Below are 21,972 nucleotides of genomic sequence, written 5' to 3' on the forward strand. Positions count from 1 at the left end.
AGTTCTTATTTATTTATGCTTACTTTTAAAAAATATGATCAGAGACGAAGCTTACTGAGTGTTCACAAGCCAGTATCAAGTGGCATAGGCATTGCAAAACAAATGTAAGAAAAAAAAGTCCATACTCTAATAGTTTACATGGTAATATGAACTATAATATTGAACAAAGAAAAACAAAACATTCTGAATACATTTATCCTGCTTATACTTGTGGAGATTTACTGACAGGCCATTTATGGCTGGTTGCTTTCTCTGACATATGGCTAAATATTCAAGTCACTAACGTGCATGATAAGATCTTACATAATATAAATAACATTCCTAATTAACACGGAATATGGTCACATGATGTAGATTTTATGCATTTTATGGTTGGATGCTTTCTCTGAGATTTGGTTATATTTGGAGCAGTTTTAAAGAGATAAATTTACAATGGAAATGATTTTACTCATTAGTGACAATATTTAAAGACCGATTAGTGTCATTGTAAAAATTTTGAAAACCCTTTATGCCAAAATGCTATCATAGTTTGTCTAATTATGTGGTTTCTGAAAAGAAACTCTTTACATTGTTTTATTACTGCCTCCACGTTAGATCCAAAGGGATTATTATTAACATATAAATTTAAGATCTCTATCTTCCAGAATACTTTGTCTAATTTTGCTAGATTCTTTTCTACTATTTTAGAGAAACAAGTTGTTCAAGGTGTTGTTATTAACATCATCAATAGCTGATAATTGGCTGGCATTATTTAAAACAAAAAGTCCCAAGTAGGCCAGAGATTCTTCACATGTCTGACACCTGCCTAAGAGCCAAAATCAAGAACAGTAAGCCAATAATTCTGTGTCAGCACCATAATTTATGTTTACGTTTTTGTCTGCTGTCAAATCTTGATCGCAGATTGATACAATCTGCATAAATTTAAAAGCTTATTTTATGTGACTTTTGTTCTAATTTTGTTGCGTTTTTATGGAAAAATCATTTGAAAGGAATTTATATTACTAGAAATGGTATTAGATTTGGCATCATTGTCTAACAATGAAAGCCTACTCTAAAGTGATGTTTGGTCATATTTATATAAATTCTGCTTATCAGCTTTTACAAAACAATTAATTTAATATTTTGATATGTGTAAAACAGCAGCCATATTGAATGGTAGATCAATCTATGATCCATTGTTTCATCATTTTCATGAGAAAATTCCTTTCAAATTGCCCAAACACCACAAAAATCTAAGATATAATGATAAAGCTCGCTATGGTTTATTTTTTTATTCCTGGATGTATTGGAATCTACCATTAAGCTCATTTGGCCTTACAACAAAGTGGATGTTGGCACCATAAACTCATGTGACGTTATGACACAACAGATGCTTGTCCATGCCATAAAGCTTGTATAGCTTTGTGACTGTGTTTCTAAGAAGAATTTCTGACAGCCATTAAATGGCTAATCTGCATTCTTGATATCATTCTCAAAGCCCCATCTCCCTATATGCTTGTAGTTAAATTATATAAGTGATTCTTAAGAAGTGTTTACTTTTTTTCTAATGGCACAGATAATTTATGGGAAACAGTATCATTGGTACAAAATTCAAATATCCTTCAAGCCAGTGTGTTTTCTAATAAATCTGAACACATTATTTCAGCAGATTTTGAGAGGTCATTTAAATTTATTATGTCTTGTAATAGCTTTAAAATTGCCAGCAAATCAGTATTGTTGTCATGATTTTGATCAATTAGTGTTGTTCTCTCTTACTTATTTCTGGTATGGTGGTCGGATTATTTTGCTGGCTCACATTCAGTCTCCATTCATGCCGTTCTTTTCATGTTTACTGATTTTAAAAGTTGCTTTCATGCAATTTATTAATGGCTAAAATATAAAATAAAATAATATTAATTAGAATCAATAGTGGAATATGCGTGCGCATGTATCTTTCTTAACACTGTGCATAAGAATTACCTGTCAAACTTAATTACTTTAACCAAATCAAATGATGAGAAAAAAGATTGTCTGGAGGGTCTTTTTATAATGCTATTTTAGAAGATCCAAAGGATGAAACAAACCTGCATTGTATTGATAATCATGTTCCTTTGTTAACAAAAAACACAAACATTGTTTTGAGAATATATTTAACCTACACCCTCTGGTGAGCATATTCTACTGAAATGATCAGGCATTATTGAAGTGCTACTTAGAAGCGATCAAACCTTATCTCGAGATGCAAGTGCATTAATTTACTCCCATTATCAGAATGAGAGTTATATCCCTTCATATTTCCTCAGGTACTTTCAAGGTCAATAGACCAGAATAGCTGCATATGGATGCACTAGGAATTAACTCTGTTACACAATATAGTAAAATATATAAAATATATAAAAATAGCAAATTTTATAACTGCATCCTTTAGAAAGTTGTAATACAAAATGTGTTGCACAGGTTCAGTATTTAAAAGTAGCTTGCTTCTGTATATGTTGTAAGTTATATTTTCAAATAATTCGTTTAAAATATGATTACCTGCTTACCAATTATCAGTTAATTTTAATTGTTATGAATTGCTTATGATATTTATTCATACAACTAGAGTACCCTTATTCCAATTGTTATTTTCATATTAAACATTTTATATTCTGACGACATGGACAATTTCAAATAACAAAACAGAAAACTCAAACCTTCATAGCAACTGACCTTCTCCCCAATCTCACTGAATACCCTTGGCTTGGCAATGATGTTTAGTTGTTCCATTATCATCAGTAAGTGATCTTTGTTGGCATGAAGTTGAGGATGCTTCTCCTTTGTCCAGATAGCATCTATGAAAAACAAGCGAAAGTTATTTTATATTTATCATTTAATAGCATATAAATTGTGACATGTTTTTGAAATTATATTCAGTTAAATGCATTCAAGACATGATATGTATTGTTCCCACTGTTGTAGGTCACAAATTTCAAACACCCTGATGACTTTGTTCTCATATCATTCATACATACATAGGTGTAAAATCTATTAATACGCACTTATGCAAGAGGAGAGTCAAAACTCTAACCTAAAACAGTTATCAACTATGCCATTATTATAACTTTTACACACACCTTTCAGACTGCAATGTGGCAAGTTGCAAATGCATCTACACATGCACATACAACGACAAAACATTTACCTGATTATTACTGTAAATTTACAACACCCACTTATGTACCTGCTCTCACAGTTGCTGGTGGTTTCCATTTATGTCAACACAGTCTTGATCTCCACCATGTTAATTATTTTTGTGTCGATAAAAATCAAGAACATATTACTAATTCCACTGAAACATCTTTGTACTGTTGTGAAGGGACCTAAAACAGCCGTAATGAGATGATTTTATCAGTGTTGCCAGTCACACTGGTTACTATTTATATGGTTCCAACAACAATTTTAATTGGTTTACTCTTATTAGTTGCCACAGTGATGATTTATACTACAATCAGAACAACAGTGATGCTGCAACAATTCTGCAAATAGCTGCTGGGACCATCCATATGCATTTGTATTTCCTGAGTAGTGTGGTTATCTTTGAGATTTCATTTTGCATTTGTCAGTCTACTTCAGGTTTTTTCTCATACTGGTAACATTGAGAGTCAATTTTAATTTTTATAATAATAATTTAATCCAATAGGATCAATATTTAACAGGCCAAACTTGATAAGGTGCAACATGCATATGTACTTCCCAAAATTACTCTTTATTTCTGGTATGACTGTCATTTAATAATTAATAATATCTTGTGATTGTGGTGCGGCATTATATTCATGTAAAAGTAAAATAATTACACCATTGAATTATGTCTGAAATTATCATCCATGTCTTTACCCAAGAACTGTTATACAGACAAGTGCATCCTTGTTACTGTTGGTAAATGCAGCCATGGGTTCAGAGATGAATTCCACTGCATTTTTGTAGAAAGTATATCCGAGTGTTTTTATGCAAGGTGGTGCAGTCAACATGTTAATGCAGTAACATGTAAGAAATAGTGAATCGAATATCCAGACATCATTATGTGAGTTTCAAGCTACTGTATTCTTCAATTTAATCCAGTACGTATTGATGCTAATATTGCATAAATGTCAAAGATATTGAAATGACTTAACACATTCAATGGTATGTTATCTAAATGCTGGTAAAGCAGAATAGTATTTCCTATTGTTTGTATCAGATCTCACCCATGATGAAATTATTAAATGCAATCCAGCCTCGCAAACGTTTAATATATTTAGCTCTATCAAAAATATGCACATGATTATATATGTCTCAAAGCTTACTGCCCAAGCTAATATTTCATTATGTTACTATACATGGTGGTTAGGGCAACTCTGCGGTCTTTGCATCCGGATATTATTTTACTGCAGCCTCCTCTTCAGATGTTTTAGGCTTTCTAGTCTGATCTTTAAAACAATCACAATGTATCCCAGTTCAACGTTAGCAACAAATCGAATGCAAACTCTGTCAAATCTGCTTTGGTGGCAAATGTGCTCAGATCTTAGATTAAGTTGTTCTTTGCATCCATAACACGGGGACATTTCCAGCTAAATTCATTGTGAAAGCCTTAATGTGACTCAGCAGTTGTTTGATATCACACTTTTGACGTTTGCAGTCTGCTATGGGCCAAGATCAATGTTAACTTCAGTAATGGACGTTATTATTTCAAGCGATTGGTTCAATTGCCAACTGAAAACGTTCTATACATTTTTCACAGGTACATCAATGCTTGTCATTTAACCACCTGTCCCTTTTAAAAATAAAAACCTATTTGAAAGGATTATTTCAAAACACCCGTGACCACATGTGATGGTGTGAGCAGTGCTGGCATTGTCAGTGAGAATGAGCCCAGCTACATGTGTGTGAAAGTGCATGCCTCTACCATATACCGCTTAAAAATTCCACCTGAGGGTGTAGATGGAAACTAGGGTGAGCCATCGATGAATGTTTCCCTTTATGCACATCCACTCAAATCACCAGATAAGAAAGTGAAAGAAAGCAGAACACAGCAGAGTAACCGTGGCTCATACCTTTAACGAAAAATGGAAAAATGCACATCCATCAGGATTATCCGTGTGATTTACATTCACATGATCGTGAAGACTGCAGAAGTGAATAATCCTTTCATGACAGAGTCTACGAATCTGCAGAAGCTTACCTTGTTCACCACAGTTTATTTGGATAATATAGTATTACCCGAGATATTCTTCACATCAAAGAAATCAGTAAGTTTACAGTGCAAAATGTGTCATTTGGATTACAGGGCGAGTGGGGATGTCATTGTTTTTATTAGTTTTTTTTAACTTGGCTGCCATAAGAAAAACATAAACATTTAAGTGCATCTTACTAAAAAAGCGATGAACCATAACATCTATGTTTTTGGATAAATGTGTTCTCGGAATAAGTAAAATAATTTCGATTAAAGCACACAGTTTATAACATATACAGTAAACATAATGATTAATGTGCATATTTGTTAAATTGGAAATTTCAGATTGAGAAAGTAAGTAAAGGAAGTAGTTGATATCCTATCTCAAGATGAATAAGTCATGGGTCAGATGAAAATTTCATTCTTGACAACAACATTTTTTACCTGACCCCCATTTTGGCAATCAGGTTATTGTTTATACGCAGGTTTACACCCCTAGGGGATACACTGACTGATCTCCCATGGGCCTCTTATTTGCATTGATTTTTTAAAAAAATTGATTTTAGTGGTATGGATGACAGTCTAGCAATGGTGCATTTATATAAATAAAAACAACAATGCAACTCTTTTCAGATAATACATTAACTGTCCATCAACGACATTTCAATGTTTCTCAGAATAAAGCCATTATCTAATGCTTAATGTACATTCTGACTTTCAGTGGGATATAGTTTTATTGTATACTTAAGTGTGAATATTGATCATTATTGGCAAATTAATTAATATTTGTTCATTCCTGTACATTCATATGTGAAAAATGTCTTTGTATTTTCACAAGGAGAGATTTTTTAAAGATGCCACATTAGTGGTTATATACTGAAAAAAGATACCTGCAAAAGCAAATGATCTGCAACAATAAATGATCACTTATTAAGCTGGAACAATTAAACTTAAACCAAATTATAAAAACAATCAAAATTAAGCTTCACGTAAGAAATCTGACCTGAAAATGTTCACACCTCAGTAGAGTATAACCTACAAATCCCTTAACAGTTATGACAAGCCTAGTTTGATTCATTGCTGAATCAGGCTTGCTTTATGGCAAAGTAGGGTCGAACAGTTTCTAAAATATGTCAAAACAGTTATTACTAATACAGGTTACATGATCCCAATCCCAATGCTCTCTTAAGACACTGATATTAATGTGTTTGTGTGTGTGTGTGTGTGTGTGTGTGTGTGTGTGTGTGTGTGTGTGTGTGTGTGTGTGTGTGAGATTTGGAAATTTAACGTAGCTTTAACAATGTTTGAGTCATATCGCTACAATGTCTGTAGTGTGACAGATTATAGTGATGTCTAGCACTGAGGCATCATGCCGCAAACATGTAGCATGATGTCTCACCCAGTCACATTATCCTGACACCTGGCCGGCCAGTCCTTACACTAACCTCTTAATGCTGAGTGCCATGCGAAGCAGCTGTTAGTACCATTTTTGTAAGTCTTTGGTATGATTCGACCGGGGATGGAACCCACGACCTCCCGCATCCGAGACGGACGCTATAACCACTAGCACTAATGTTTATGTGAGTATTCTATAAACACAAGATATATAGACAAACAAGTTTAGGGAGGGGTGCTAAATAATCAGCCTGATCTTAAAAGCTATGATTCTGGAACAAGTAAAAAAGAAATACAATTTACTTTTTTCAGTGTGAATACCAAATATATTTCATCAACTTGTACCGCAATATGTATATTTCAATTGCTGGTATCACCATTCATTAAAATATCACTGTTTTATGCATTATTATTATTATTATTATTATTATTATTATTATACTTAAGCGATCTTTATTTCTAGATCATATCCAGTGGTCCCTTATTTTCGTTTGATCAGGCATATTGGACTACACTTCCAGGGCTGTATAATGAAGGAAAATGTTTACATTGCCAACTAAATTTTTTACAAATTTGTTAGCAGACTTGGTATACTCTAGTAGCCATTTCCTCATTCAACCTGCAGTGATATATTTCTTCCTTGACAAGCTCCTTACCCTAGTCATCTGTTACAAATTACCTATTTGTAACACTGATGATGAACAAATGAATGACAAATAATGCTATATCCCTCTAACAATTTCATTTGTGAGGAGATAATAATAAGACACATACATTTAAAGCCGGCAACAAAATGTAATAAATGGACAAACCGACGAGATCTGGGGAAAGAATTCCTTTGTCCTTGAAGTCAGACCATTTGTGTGTGATGGCAATGTCAGCAGGGCTGTTTGTCTGAGAGCCATTGTCAGCATCATTGCCAGCAGGGCTGTTTGACTGAGGGCTATTTTCAGCATCATTGCCAGCAGGGCTGTTTGACTGAAGGCTATTTTCAGCATCATTGCCAGCAGGGCTGTTTGACTGAAGGCTATTTTCAGCATCATTCCTAGCAGGGCTGTTTGACTGAAGGCCATTTTCAGCAGGGCTTTCTGGTAGGCTAGGATGAGCATTGATGAGGAGTTTCAGGGCATCAATCAACCACTTTGGGTCCAATACAATATTGTCTCTCAATACTTTAATGCTGCAAAAGAGTATTTCATAGGATGTGAAATTAAGTACAGTAATGACTCTTCTCTGATGTATAACATTTACATTTCACTTGATTAGGAATTAGGTAATGACTATTCAGTTAGTTTTTTTAAAAAAGCAGTGTTTTACTTAATAAGATGTGGAATTAAGTAATGATTCTTCTCTGATGTATAACAGTTATATTTCACTTGATTAGGAATTAGGTAATGACTATTCTGTTACGGCCGTATTTCACAAGATTTGGAATTAAGTAGGGATTATTTTATATTGTATACAACAAAATAGTAGCATGTCATATGATTTGGAATACTGTAAGACTCTCTCATGTGATGAAATCTAACCTTCATGCTTAAGGGAATAAGTCAAATGAACTAATCTTTGTTTTACCCTTCTCTTTCTGATTTCAGTTTTTCACAAGGATAATAACAATTAATATTTACACCTACCTACCTACAAATCTTCTTCCCTACCTGCCTACCCACCTACCTACAAACATACATTGTTCACTGTGGATAATTTAACTAAATTGTTGTAATTACTATTTCTGATAAATAAATCAGAATAAAATTTTAAAAACTTTACATACAACATTATGATCTGAGTAAAAATAATTTCAATTCATGCCCATTCTAAATATTAAGTACCATCATGTATTAGATTGCATGCCATTAATAAACATATTTTCTGTCATGCTCGGATAACATTTGCATTCCCAGAATTTAATATTCTTCTATATGTTCATTAACTATCTGCATCGTTTGTGCAGACATTTGATATTTGACTTTCTGACCCGTAAAAGGGACGGTTACTTCCATTTTCCATCAAGGTCAATTATTATATGATTCTTCCTTACGTCAAGTCAAAATCAATCAGAAAGTTTGGTAACTGCAATATGGAGAACTAAAGTTACTGTGCACAAACAATTTCTTCACTCATACTGATTCTTATTTTGCTTGACATATGCCAAGCTAGGAATGCAAATTTGCAAATGTAATGAAACTGTGCAGAAAACAGAGAAGCTTGGAGCACAAAGCTCCTACATTGTGTATTATTGCTGGCATCATTAATGTTTATCTCTCTCTCTCTCTCTCTCTCTCTCTCTCTCTCTCTCTCTCTATATATATATATATATATATATATATATATATATATATAGGTGTGTGTGTGTGTGTTTACTGTCTCTGCATAAAAGAGACAAATAATGTACGCAGTCTAGTGACTAGATTTATAAACTTAGACATACCTTAAAGGAATACACATGTGCATTATAGTTCTGCACCTGGTGATGATTTATATACATCAACAATGTTCATAGTCACGCCCTTAGAATGTGTACATCTATACTACATTCGGATCTATTCCTGCCCCTGGAGAGAAGTTCCCAACTCATAGACTTTGACACTGTTCTTAGCAACACCCTTAACATATATGCACCACCATTATATTTTGGATTCCGGTTCATGGTGACTAGGGCCTGAGTTATAATCTTTACATAATCAAACTTAAAACTAACCAACTAAATTAAGCTAATCTGTGCAGTTGCTATGAATCCATGGATCCATCCATATCCACATCCTTGGGTCTAATTCAGATAGTCATAACTGAGATGCTATGAAAACCACTGCGATGCGTTCAAAGGGATCAGTAGTGGATCAGTCTATTAATTAGGCTAGTGACTTCTGCCTGTACCGTTGTGGGAGTGAGTCCCAAAATGTGGTCTGCCTTAATCGAGTAGCCAATTTTCCTACATCATGTTTGATTAATAATCATCTTTGGTGTGAATGAAACAATATACAGTATTAAGAAAATATTTTGATAATTGTTAATTATTTTACTTATTTGAATATTTATGGTTTCTATTAAATCTCCTAAGAATTAAAAATTGTTACAGAATGAACAGATTTTATCAAGTAAATTAATTTTTTGTTAAATTTTAATACATTTGTTATACCATGCACTATTCTTCAGTTTGATACTAAAGATTGTTCAATTCCCGAAGAAGTATTATTTTGCTAATTTATGTCTGTCTTATTGCAATTGATGACTCATCTATGAGTACACTGTCTTTATGTTTCCTGTAAGTGGGATCGTTCTGCATAACTTCTGTGATTCACAACAGACATCATCAAAGAATACTTCCCTGCCTTTGACAGAAAAAAAATGGTAATTACTTTGTTTTTTCAAGTATAGTCAAATTAAATTCAATGACTTTCAACAAGAAATTGTTTACAATATTTTTTATTTATCATAATGGCATATTTAATAAATAAAAAGTATTCAGCAGCCAGCAAGCTTTCTGTCAAATATAGTTCAATTCTGCTCTAAGTTTTTCAGCAGTTGTTGAAAGGTACCGGTATTTTTTTAATTAGCATCAGTCACCATGTTTGATATCTTTTAACATGTTTTTAATGGCCTTCATGACAGAATTATTTCTCTCAACGGCTGTATAATTATATTCAGTAATTTTTTTTTCTTCAGCACTAGGGTGTTTTCTTTCAAGGTTGGTTCTGATCAACATTTTCAGCGAAGTCATTTAATTTTTGTCTGTGTTTATAGTAGCGGTTACCATATTTGATGATATATGTTCAAAGTTTGACTAAAATACCTTTAACAGTTTGGAAACTAAAACTCTAGAAATCCCTCCATCTGCCAATTACATCATACAGGTATGATATAAAGTGCACAACCCTCATCAGGATGGGATATAAAGTGTGTAACCCTCTTTAGGATGGGACAAAATGTGCAACCCTCATTAGGATGGGATATCAAGTGTATACCTATCATGAGGATGGGATATAAAGAATATAATGTTCATTACGATGGGATATAAAGTGTGTAATCCTCATTAAGATGGGAACAAAATGTGTAATCCTAATTAAGATGGGATATAAAATATGTAATCCTCATTAAGATGGGATATAAAGTGTGTAATCCTCATTAAGATGGGATATAATGTGTACAACTATCATGAGGATGGGATATAAATTATGTATACCTTATAAAGAAGGAATGTAAAGTGTGCAACCCTCATTAAGATGGGATATAAAAGTGTGTAATCCTCATTAAGATGGGATATAAAGTGTGTAATCCTCATTAAGATGGGATATAAAGTGGGTAATCCTAATTAAGATGGGATATAATGTGTACAGCTATCATGAGGATGGGATATAAATTATGTATACCTTATAAAGAAGGAATGTAAAGTGTGCAACCCTCATTAAGATGGGATATAAAGTGTACAACCCTCATTAGGATATGATATAATATGTACAAACCTCATTTGGATGGGATACAATGTGAACGACCCTCCTTAGAGTGTTGTCTAATGTGTGCAACCTTCATAATGATGATGCTTTTATCTGAAATGTCAGGTTGATTAAGTGACATTTAAAGTTCTTATCGTGAGAACTTACCCGGTATTGATGGGTTGAGCTTTGGCAGGCTATGATAACTACAAAGCTTTGATCTGAACATGTTTCCTTAAAGGGGATCAACTCTGATTCTAATTATATACAATGGTGTGAATACTGCATGGTATCTTGATCTGTGTTCAAAGTCTCAATTATTGATCACAGATATTGACATTAATTAACTTCTTCAAGTATAATAACCATATATACTAAAGTCCATCAAATTAATAATTGTCAAGGACAAGGAGATTTTATTGCTCGTGTAAAAACACATGTTTTAAGCATCCTACTCATCATTACTCCCAACTGTTAACCAAACTCTGAAACTCGCTAACCAGTGCGTGCCTTTGCTGCAGCAAATGTTTACAGACCCTTCACATTTGAGTTACTGATGGAGAATTTCAGCTTGGTAACTTTGATTTTACTGTATCTAGGATACCAGTAGATTCTGATGCCCTAATTTTCATCCTAAAAAAATATAATCTCATTTTGGAGCCAAGTTTTGGCTGCAAACGTATAGAAGTAAGACTTGTTTATTCTTTCTTCTGATATTTTGAAGTCAAAATATTTTTGGAGAACTGGCTTATCTCAATGAATACAATCCTTTTTCTCACAGTATAGATAAAAAAGATTACTACCTAGTCATATGCCAACGTTATTCTTCATTTTAATGGCAGTATTTCCTACATCATTTTGAAGAAATTAAAGCAAAATGTCTCTCCCATGGGTAAACTGAGGCAGATCAATTAAGCTGACCTGGGTTGGTTTTAAACCCATGCATCCAGAATTATGTGTCCAATGCTGTAGCAATACTGTGCACTGGTGGCTAGAATAAATACATGTATAAAGATTTTTTTTTCTTATTTGCAGCTTTAACAAATGTTTAGGTTTCATAAAGTTTGATGTAAATAACTTTATCAGTGATTTTGCATCCTGTTTGAAATTGATAGCTTAAACTTACCAATAAGAAAATCTACTGCAAGCAAGTATTTGTAGCACTAAAACTAGTAATCTTACTTGAAGTAGATGATTGTTCCTGTTTCATGTAGATATTTAAGAAACAGATCCAATTCTTCACGTTCTTTTATTTGGACAGTTCCTTCCTTGTTTAACTCTTCCACGGTACTGCGAGAAATAACCTGCAATTGCAAGTTGACAAAGCACTTGCTTGATTTGCTGAATTTTATGATAAATATATTCAACTGATTTAAAAATTGTTATTTTATTATATAATCACCAATTAACAAGATATAGGATGCTAAGTGACCTTGCCAATATTTACATTTATATATACATTTAATTTGACCTTGCCAATATTCAAATAGATGTAGTTATCTTCATTGAACTTTGCTTATTTCTGAGTGAGCTTACAGTTTAGATGGATCACATCAGTAATGTGTTCAGCACTGATCAGCAAATGAATGTGTATGCAGGAGGTTACATTAATAACCTTGCCAGTATCCAAGTGAACTTATTACATTTCCTGATGATATCAGTGAGGTGTTGTACTTCCTGCATCCATCCGCCACTGCATGTTTATACCACGGGTACACAGATGATGCTGACAGTATTCAAGGAATGTACAACCAGTTTAATCAGCTGATTAGTCCATTCTGTATCCATCAACAACTGGACATATTTGTTTCAAGCTACACAGATAAATTTACCAATATTCATCAACAAATGGATGCATATTCCATATAAAATACAGATGACTTTGTCCATATAAACAAATACAGCTTGGGTAGATCACCTCAATTATATGTCATGTATACTGCATTGATGCTACATACTTCATTGTCTGACATCAACAGCAACATGTGCAATCAACAATAGCATGTGCTACAAGCTGCAGTGTCATAAATCAGACATCCATCAAATACAGTATGTGTATGTTACAGACAACACTGTCTGGCATCAGATATCCATCAACTACAGCATGTGTATGTTACAGACAACGCTGTCTGGCATCAAATATTCATCAACTACAGCATGTGAATGTTACAGACAACTTTGTCTGGCATCTACTATCCATCAACTACAACATGTGCATTTTACAGACAACACTATTCAGCATTAAATATCCATCAACTACAGCATATGTATAATGTATGTTACAGACAACACTGCCCAACATCAGATATCCGTCAACTCCACCATGTTCATGTTACAGACAAAACTGTCCAGCATCAAATATAAATCAACTACAGCATGTGCATGTTACAGACAACTGTCCAGTATCAAAGATCCATCAAATACAGCATGTTTATGTTACATACAACACTGTCCGACATCAAATATCCATCAACTACAGCATGTGCATGTTACAGACAACACTGTCCAGCATCAACTATCCATCAACTACAGCAAGTGTTTGTTACAGACAACACTATTCTGCATCGAATATAAATATCAAGTGATCAAATTGACTGTACAGCATACTTGGAGGGATATAGAGTGATCCGACTGAATAAATGGAAGGATATAACGTGATCAGATTGATTGACTGGAGTATTTGAATCATATAAAGTATAAAGTGTGCAAAGTGGAGTCACTTGTGTAAGTTCATCGGGATCATCTCAATAAGGTGTTGGCACAATTTAATGTTCAGTTCATGACATGCCTTGACAGCTAGTGTCAACATTTATCTGCACTAAAGTCTGAATGAACTTATCATCATTTATATTCATTCTTAGTCAAGTGTTTAAGTGAATCAATGGTGGGAAATGTTTTAAATTCATAGATAATTTTTGAATGCATAGTTAGATATCTTTTGCATGATTAGTGGGATACATTTTTAATGAATAAATGGACTTATTTTGATTGTTTAGTGGAGTAAATTTTGATTACATTATTTGCTGGCTCTATACATTCGAGTCAATTAATCATGGTCAAAACCTTTGGATTTTTACCAGCATGACCTCTGTGTTCATTTTCACATTTGACAGGTAAATGTTGACTGATAATGTTTCTCATCTTCATTTGTGAACACATATTTTGCCAATGTTTAGTCTTAACATTTGATATGCTAGCCTTTCGGACCAGGCCAGCCAGGTCTGGAATAAACACATCTGCAAACTATTGGTCTGTAACATTTATAAGCTAATTTCAAGCACACACAAAAAAATATGATACAATGTCCTTAACTGTTTACATTGTTCGGGATAGTTGTATTTCATGCATAGCACAATTACAGTTTGTGTAGAATGATACTTTCAAATCCACAAAAGTAAAACACAAATAACTTTTGATTTATTATGACAGTTTTTAAATTTGATTGCATTTCCTTCTAAAGTAATTCTAAAGTATTACATCTATCAAGTTGTCTACACTTTACCATGGTCTTATGTGTTCTGATAATTTTTCCAGACCTGCAAACTCTACAAGACCATCTTTTTACCTGTGCAGCTGATCTTTTATCCAGCCTTGTCATCAATGTTAAGACCTTAGTAAGGTAGGTTTTAAGTCTTCCATAAGACAGGCCAATTTTTAGCATAATAACATATTGTAATACACTACCACTGTAGCCTTAGGAAACACCTGCATTTGAAAATTTCAAATCTGTGATCTGATGCAGCAGAGCAAACATTATGCAAAACCATCATGTCTGTGAAATACACTTTGACCTCTATTACAATTTCAGAAACTAGATTTAATAGCCACTGAGCTCAATGAATTCTTGCTAGATCTCCTACTGGGCAAAAACATTAGTTTTCTATTTAATTCATGTAGCAATGACAATCACCTGTTGCAGCCAAATAATGCTTTAGTTGGGAAATTTTACAAGCAAGAGGAATTTGGTAATATATTTTAAATGCTATAAACCATTCTTGTACTACACGTGGACTCTCTGCAGTATAACTGACCCTTGATTACCCAAAAGAACTAGTGGATCTAACATAAAGCATTCCATTGGAAATATTCTCGGATCAATGCATAGCTAAACAGATGATCAAAATGCAGCAACTGTAGATATTTGTTCATCTCTACTATGCATGAGAAAAACAAGCATGATGTAAAATGTTACCCAAAATGAAATTCTTGAACAATAATCTCTCAAGAGAGTGATGCTTTATTGCCTGCATAGAAGACAACTTTTTTCTTTCCTTCTGCTCTGAGTTGAAACCATCTTTGATATACTGAGCATTAAGATTCCAAATTAGCAACTGTGGTAGCCATTTTGAAAGTTTATTTAGGAGAAAGCAAACAGTGTCATAAAACTTTACCATCCCAATATAACCATCCATTTATGAGGGGAACTGATCACATGATTTTCAAGATGGCCATCATCACATCCATATTTGATAGAATATTGGAACCTTTCACATTCTGGACCAATTAAACAGCATAAGAAGTGTTTTGGTGAAATCATATGTCGATATTTATGAGTGGCTAAAACAAGATTTCCAATACGGCCACCATAGTGACCATATTGGAATACTTTTTTTATTGCCAGCCAACTGGAGATTTTTAAAAAATATTTTGATGAAATTCTCATGATAATATAAGTTTCCATTTTTGGCCAAGTAGAAAAAACAATATTTCAAGATAGGTGGTCACTGTGTCAGCCATATTGGATGTCCAAGTGGCACCAATTTCATGCAGGTCTGACTTGACATCACAAGAAGTATTTTGGTGAAAATCCCATGTTAATACAAACAAATGTCCATTCCATAAGCTCTTCTGCTCCATGACCAATAGAGCTAAGCCTTGTACTGTCCTATGCAAAAGGACAAGGACCTAAACATTGGATCATGTTCTTGTTCATCTGGACATATATAATATGAAGAAATATGAATTGTATTGTGGGTCAAGAGACAGTAAATAGTCTATAATACCCAACAAGTTAAAATGAAATCATAAAATGAATGCTTAGTGAGCTTATCTAATTATGCATTTGAACAATGGCAGAAATCACACACACATACACATACATCATTCACAGGTCTCAATACAGCGACTGAAGCGGAAGACATAGCAATTCTGTACATACAGCTAACCAGTTGGAATTCGTGTACTCTCTAACCTACGTATAATGATATAATGTAAGTTTCATATCTTTCATTTGTTGTTCTTTTGGGTTAATGCCATTTCCCAGTGCAGGAATGACTATACATGGTGGCAATCATAAATGGTGGAGGAAGACCCTAGAAAAAACCCGGTAAGATCTACCATCCCATTGGAAGTTACTGGCAAATGTTTCTCACATACATACATACATATACAATGACCTAGCAACAGACTCAAACCCATTTAGACAAGTGAGATGACAGTGATCAGTAAAGGTGAACACTTTAGACTACACAGCCATTTCAGACAAAGACAAAACTTACAAGGGTACTTGGAAAATACTCTTAATTCTCTAAATTCGAAAACAATTGCAACCTCTCATAAATAGTGACAATGTCCATCCAAAAAGCCCATGGCGGACATTTTAATGTATGCATGTACAAGAGTGGACACTGACTTTTCAAAACGTTTGTCCATTCAGTTGAAAAGGTAGGTCTGGTTGTCACTTGCCAAAGAAACATGCAATTTGTTTTGTTGGTGGTGGTTATAGGGAAATTGAACAGCTTTGTAAAAGATTATGTTTTAGACAGATCATGTCTAACAAAATTCACATTTCAACATTGAGTTTATTAAACTGAATAAATTGATAGAGTGCTAAACCTTTCAAGCAGCTTGCCACATCAAACTCATGGATACAAAAGTTTCCTCATCCAAATTCAATGTTCACTTGTCATGAGCAATAAGACAAAACAAAGTCAAACCTGAAATGCCCTATAATCCAAAGGTTTCATAGAAATGGCAAATATTGATGATAATCATGTGTTTAAATGTATACCTTAACACCAGCGTCCTTGAGCCTCATCAGCTGCTGTTCCAGAAGAAACCAACGAGTGGGAATCTTCTCTCCCCAGTATGACTGCTGTGATGCCACCTCTACAATTTTCCTCTTCAACTCCTCCAATTTGCTGTCAACAATTGTGTTGTCGATGGCAAAGTCCTCATCAACCAGGTGAACTATGGTAAGTTTGTCTTTTAGATAAGAGCGGATGTCCTTTAAGTATCTCCGACCACGTTCACGACAATAATCCTAGAAATGGAAAGACAATTCACATTAAGAGACAACCGATCTCCTTTATAAGAACAACAGGTAACATTATTTATATACGGTACTTATACATTGATAAACTCTTGGTTGTTATAAAGCCAATTTGTCAAAATATTTGCAAGCATTGTCTGATGATGAACCCACTTATTACTTTTTGACCATTTGGTTGTCTCCCTTAGACACTACCGAAAGTGTGTCAATCACTCATTTTATAAACAAATTAAGCACTAATATATCACCATAATAAACTGTTGTTGTCTTTATGCTCTATAATAATTTATCTGAATTAGATTGATTTAGTCTCAACACTCGTGCGTACAGTTGTACTGCACCTAACACTATTTGAGGGTGAGAATGATATGAAATGTTAGATCATTTCAGAGATATAATGCCTTCCTGCAGTTTCAGTCAATTTTAGTACCTGTAAAACTGTACATGTAGTGATTTCCTTCCATGTCACCCACAATAAGAAAACATGAGCATTAGATAATGTTAACTGAGTTTGCATTCCTTATATCCATGTTGACTTGATGACATAATCAATAGATCTACAAAGTTGTATACCAGTACAAACATTTCCTGGAATGCAATATAAGACCGTTTCTTCTTTCCATAGCTTTCTTTCAACTGGTGAATATTGAAACCATCTTTGTTTTTCGTTAGAAAAACTTCATCATCCCAAACCTGGTAAAAATATTGTGTTATATGTCTGAGTTAACATTTTCAGAAGATACCAAAGACATGCAGCACAAAATTGATTGTCATGGTCATAATGTATGAACTTGATATCATGGATAGAAAAGCATTGAGATTGTCCCAATGTCAAGATAAAACAACATGAGTACAGATACATTTAATTTAGAGTCAATGCGGGTATGTGAGAAAGCGTGCCAGGAGCTTCTCATGGGTCGGTGGTTCTTTCCCTGGGTTTTCCAGGGTTCTTCCTCCACCATTAATACTGGCCGCCATGTATAACCTGTCGTGTCTGAAAAATGGCATTAAACCGTACAACAACAACAATTAATTTAGAGTATGAACTTTATTTACATAATAAGTGTGGTTTTAATACACGTTATCCAAATAATAATAATAATAACAATAATAATCATAATAATAATGTGCATTTAGTAAAGAAACTAATCTTTTGAAGGTCTAAGCGCTTTACAAAATTAGATAACACATAAAAATATATACAAAAAAGATGACTACAAAAACAAACACCATACAATTACAATAGAAAGACATGCCGATATTCTTTAATTAAAGAAGCATTATGAAGTCTAAGTCTGTTCTTTTAATCGAAATCCTGTTTCTGTACTCCAATGCTAAAAATTAATAACCCTATTACAGCCCTAATCCCCAATTTTCAGTCTCTATTTTTAAGACAATTAAGTGCCAAAAGATCAACTTACATAAGCAGATGCCAATCTACAATTACACGCAGTGTCAAAATGTCCTTGTGTATAAATTCTGGCCAATACACACTAGAGATAAACACCCATTGCCACCCCACCACCTACTCCGTAACTCCAATTTATAATTTCTAGTTAAAAATTCAATAAGGACAATTAAATTTATATGAATAAGCTATCATCTGTAATTAAATAATACATTTTGTGTTTAAAATATTTAAAGGTAATAACCAGCAAATACACACACAACATACCATGGTAAATACATACAAGTTTCAAATATACAACGACAAGGAGTTGTATAAGACAATGTAAAACAGAATGCACAGTTGTTCCACATATAAACGGATGCAATCTATAATAATTATTTTTGGGAAAGCCCCCTTGCCCCCAATTTGGAATTATTCAAGTTATTCATTAGATATATCTGATAAAAATAAAGATGTAAATAAAAAAGAACAAGTCAAGAAATCCGCCTTGAGTGTCCCATAGGAGTGCAACAAATTGAGCAACATAAAGCCCAAGACCACTGCTGAAACATGCCATTGTATGGTGATGATTGTGTTAATACATCCCACAGGTTTTGCTCTCACATATTACATTGTTCAGTTGTGTATATTTGCAGCTGATGTCTGGTAATACTTTTGGAACCAGTAGTCTTGTTCGGAATTCTTTGTAATGGACTGATAAAATTACTATTGGTTTCTGACAAAAATATTGAGTGAGGACCTTAACAAATGTCTTATTTTACTTATCCAAATATATGAACATCAATGTCAACACAAAGATTAGAGCTACTGGAAATGAAGCAAAAAAAGGACTCTGCTTGTGATAATTTTCTCTGGAGGTTATTAAACATTAGGAAGCACGCAAATTAAGAGCCATAATACCTCTTGTACCATGATGTAGAAAGATGGAACTCATCCGTGTCATACCAAATTTAGTTCACATTGAACAAGCCTTGGTAAAGTTTTCTTTTTAATTGGTTATGATTGGCTATAACTCTTTTAAACAAAGTTGTGGAATTGTAAAAGTCAATTTATTTCAAAGTTTAATCAATATAAAGCAGTATGCCATATTTGTTAGATTCCAATTAGTTTTGTTCAGATTAATTAATTATCAATACTTTAACTAAAGCTACAAATTATTTGTAACGGTGTGATTAATTATATTGAAATTCAGTTTTGCATCATTCCATCTGTTTCAGACTTGAAATGACAAACAGTGACACAATGTGGATTTGTAACATATTAAAATATGATCATGGATCAGAAGAACCTTATGACCAGTTATAAAATTATATCCAATGTCCAACACTAAAATGCAATTATTTTTCTTGGTATTACCAATGCTGGTGAATGACTAATCCAAGTCAACATCACATTGACAGAATTAAACAATGTGAACTCTTTCATTGTCTCAAACCAATATAGAACTGCATGTTAAATTCAGCATTAATCTAATAATTCTTGTTACTGTTGAAATGCTGAAAATGCACTACAGCTTAGATGGTTGTTTGTTTGCCATTTTTCAATACCTTTCATCACAAGTAGTTTGAATAAAATTCCAGCAAATATTTGAAAATAATAACTTTATGCATATAAAAAGTAAAATATTCAATAATAATTTACAGATGCTACATCATTCACATAAACAGCTGAAGCAGTTGGCAATCCAATAGGAAAAACCAAATATTTCTAAAAATCGCTTGGAACAAAATCATAATGGATCATCATGTGTACAACTGTTTAATAATCTATAGGATATGCCATTGCTTCAACAAATGTATGGTTATTTAACAATCTAAAGGATATGTCAGTTAATAATCTATCGGATATGACATTGCTTCAACATATGTATGGTTATTCAACAATCTAAAGGATATGTCATTTAATAATCTATAGGATATGACATTCAACATATGTATGGTTATTTAACAATCTAAAGGATATCTCATTTAAGAATCTAAAGGATATAACATTGCTTCAAAATTTTAACCTTATAATACAAATCAGGATCAAGCAAAACATTCCTAATAAAGAATCCAGTTTTTCTAGTAAGATGTTTCTTTAATAACATTTACCTGATCATTATACCTTCTGAGAACTACCATTACTTCATAAATCTGGCCCTCCCAGGTTAACACCATTGAACCAAAATGCTAAAACTTACCTACCAAACTAGAATGCAGGTAGAGTGATCTCCTCTTGATAAGGATATGGCAGCAAATGTTGTGCAAGCAACAATTACTATTGGAACAGATGGACTCATGGTTCTTATTCAGTTCACAAAGTAAACCTATGCAAATACCATGATATTAAAAAATTAATAACCTAAATTTTCTGAGTGCTCATGGATCAAACGTATATTGCTCAATATAGACACATCCTTGATGACAGCTCCTGCATAGAGAAAATCACATGAGCCGTGGCATTTTCTAGATTTACATGTGTTTAAAAAAACATCAGCATTCAATACCACACTTACAGTCATGTGCTGATTTAAGTAAAGGGTCTTCCAAACTTAAGTCTGTAAAATGATTGAAATTCAATCAATAAAGCAATATCTTTTTTGTTCTCAGTTACAGCTAGGATAAGCTCTCAAAAGATTATTTTTACTAAAATCTTACTTTTATTATCAACCATTATTATTATTATTATTAGTAGTAGTAGTAGTAGTAGTATCATCCTGGTCAGCCAAATCCATATATGCTCTATTTTATCTTCCACCCATTTCTAGATTGGTTCACATTCTTCAATATCATTATTAATATGAATCGTATATTCAATACTGATTTACTTGACAGGCATAAGAATAGCAGCAGAATATATCAGTAACTAGTGTGCATAGTTTTGCTTGTCAAAGATTACATCAGTGAATATTAAATTATATTGCATGTTCCTGTACACCAACGATACCAACAAGATATTTCAGGCAACATTTATTTAAGCTTCATTTCAGAAAATCAGAAAAAATACTAAAATAAATCTGTCTCAACAAGAATTACTTTTTCACTATCACCATTTAGTTATCTTCGATGTAAGATTGAAATATGTTATCAACCTTGTCATATTATGCAACCAGTCAGTAAACGGTTAAAGTGACCATATATGGGTGCATGTGTTAATACAGTAATATTGATTTAAATCACATACATTATCTGAAATTCCCCCAAACACACATCATTTATAACCAGTGTAAGGTAGACATAAACCAATTAGAATACAAATTATGAAAATCCAAGACATTCACTGTATGAAAAGTTGAGACACAAAATAATGAGGG

At 33.3% G+C, this 21,972-nt stretch overlaps 1 protein-coding gene across 1 annotated transcript in view; it reads right to left on the reverse strand.

Moving 5' to 3' along the window:
• Window positions 1-21,972, reverse strand: part of LOC149784586 (uncharacterized) — a 128,491-nt gene that overhangs the window by 20,546 nt on the left and 85,973 nt on the right. Inside the window, exons 9-12 of the mRNA XM_089932652.1 lie at window positions 17,006-17,257; window positions 12,178-12,299; window positions 7,375-7,742; window positions 2,689-2,810 (exon numbers count right to left, since the gene is read on the reverse strand). Coding sequence (XP_089788778.1) covers window positions 2,689-2,810; window positions 7,375-7,742; window positions 12,178-12,299; window positions 17,006-17,257 — 864 coding nt within the window. The remainder of the gene's footprint in view (window positions 1-2,688; window positions 2,811-7,374; window positions 7,743-12,177; window positions 12,300-17,005; window positions 17,258-21,972) is intronic.

Source organism: Sinohyriopsis cumingii, chromosome 14, assembly GCF_028554795.1.
Source record: "Sinohyriopsis cumingii isolate HCF-2022 chromosome 14, ASM2855479v2, whole genome shotgun sequence".
NCBI lineage: Eukaryota > Metazoa > Mollusca > Bivalvia > Unionida > Unionidae > Sinohyriopsis > Sinohyriopsis cumingii.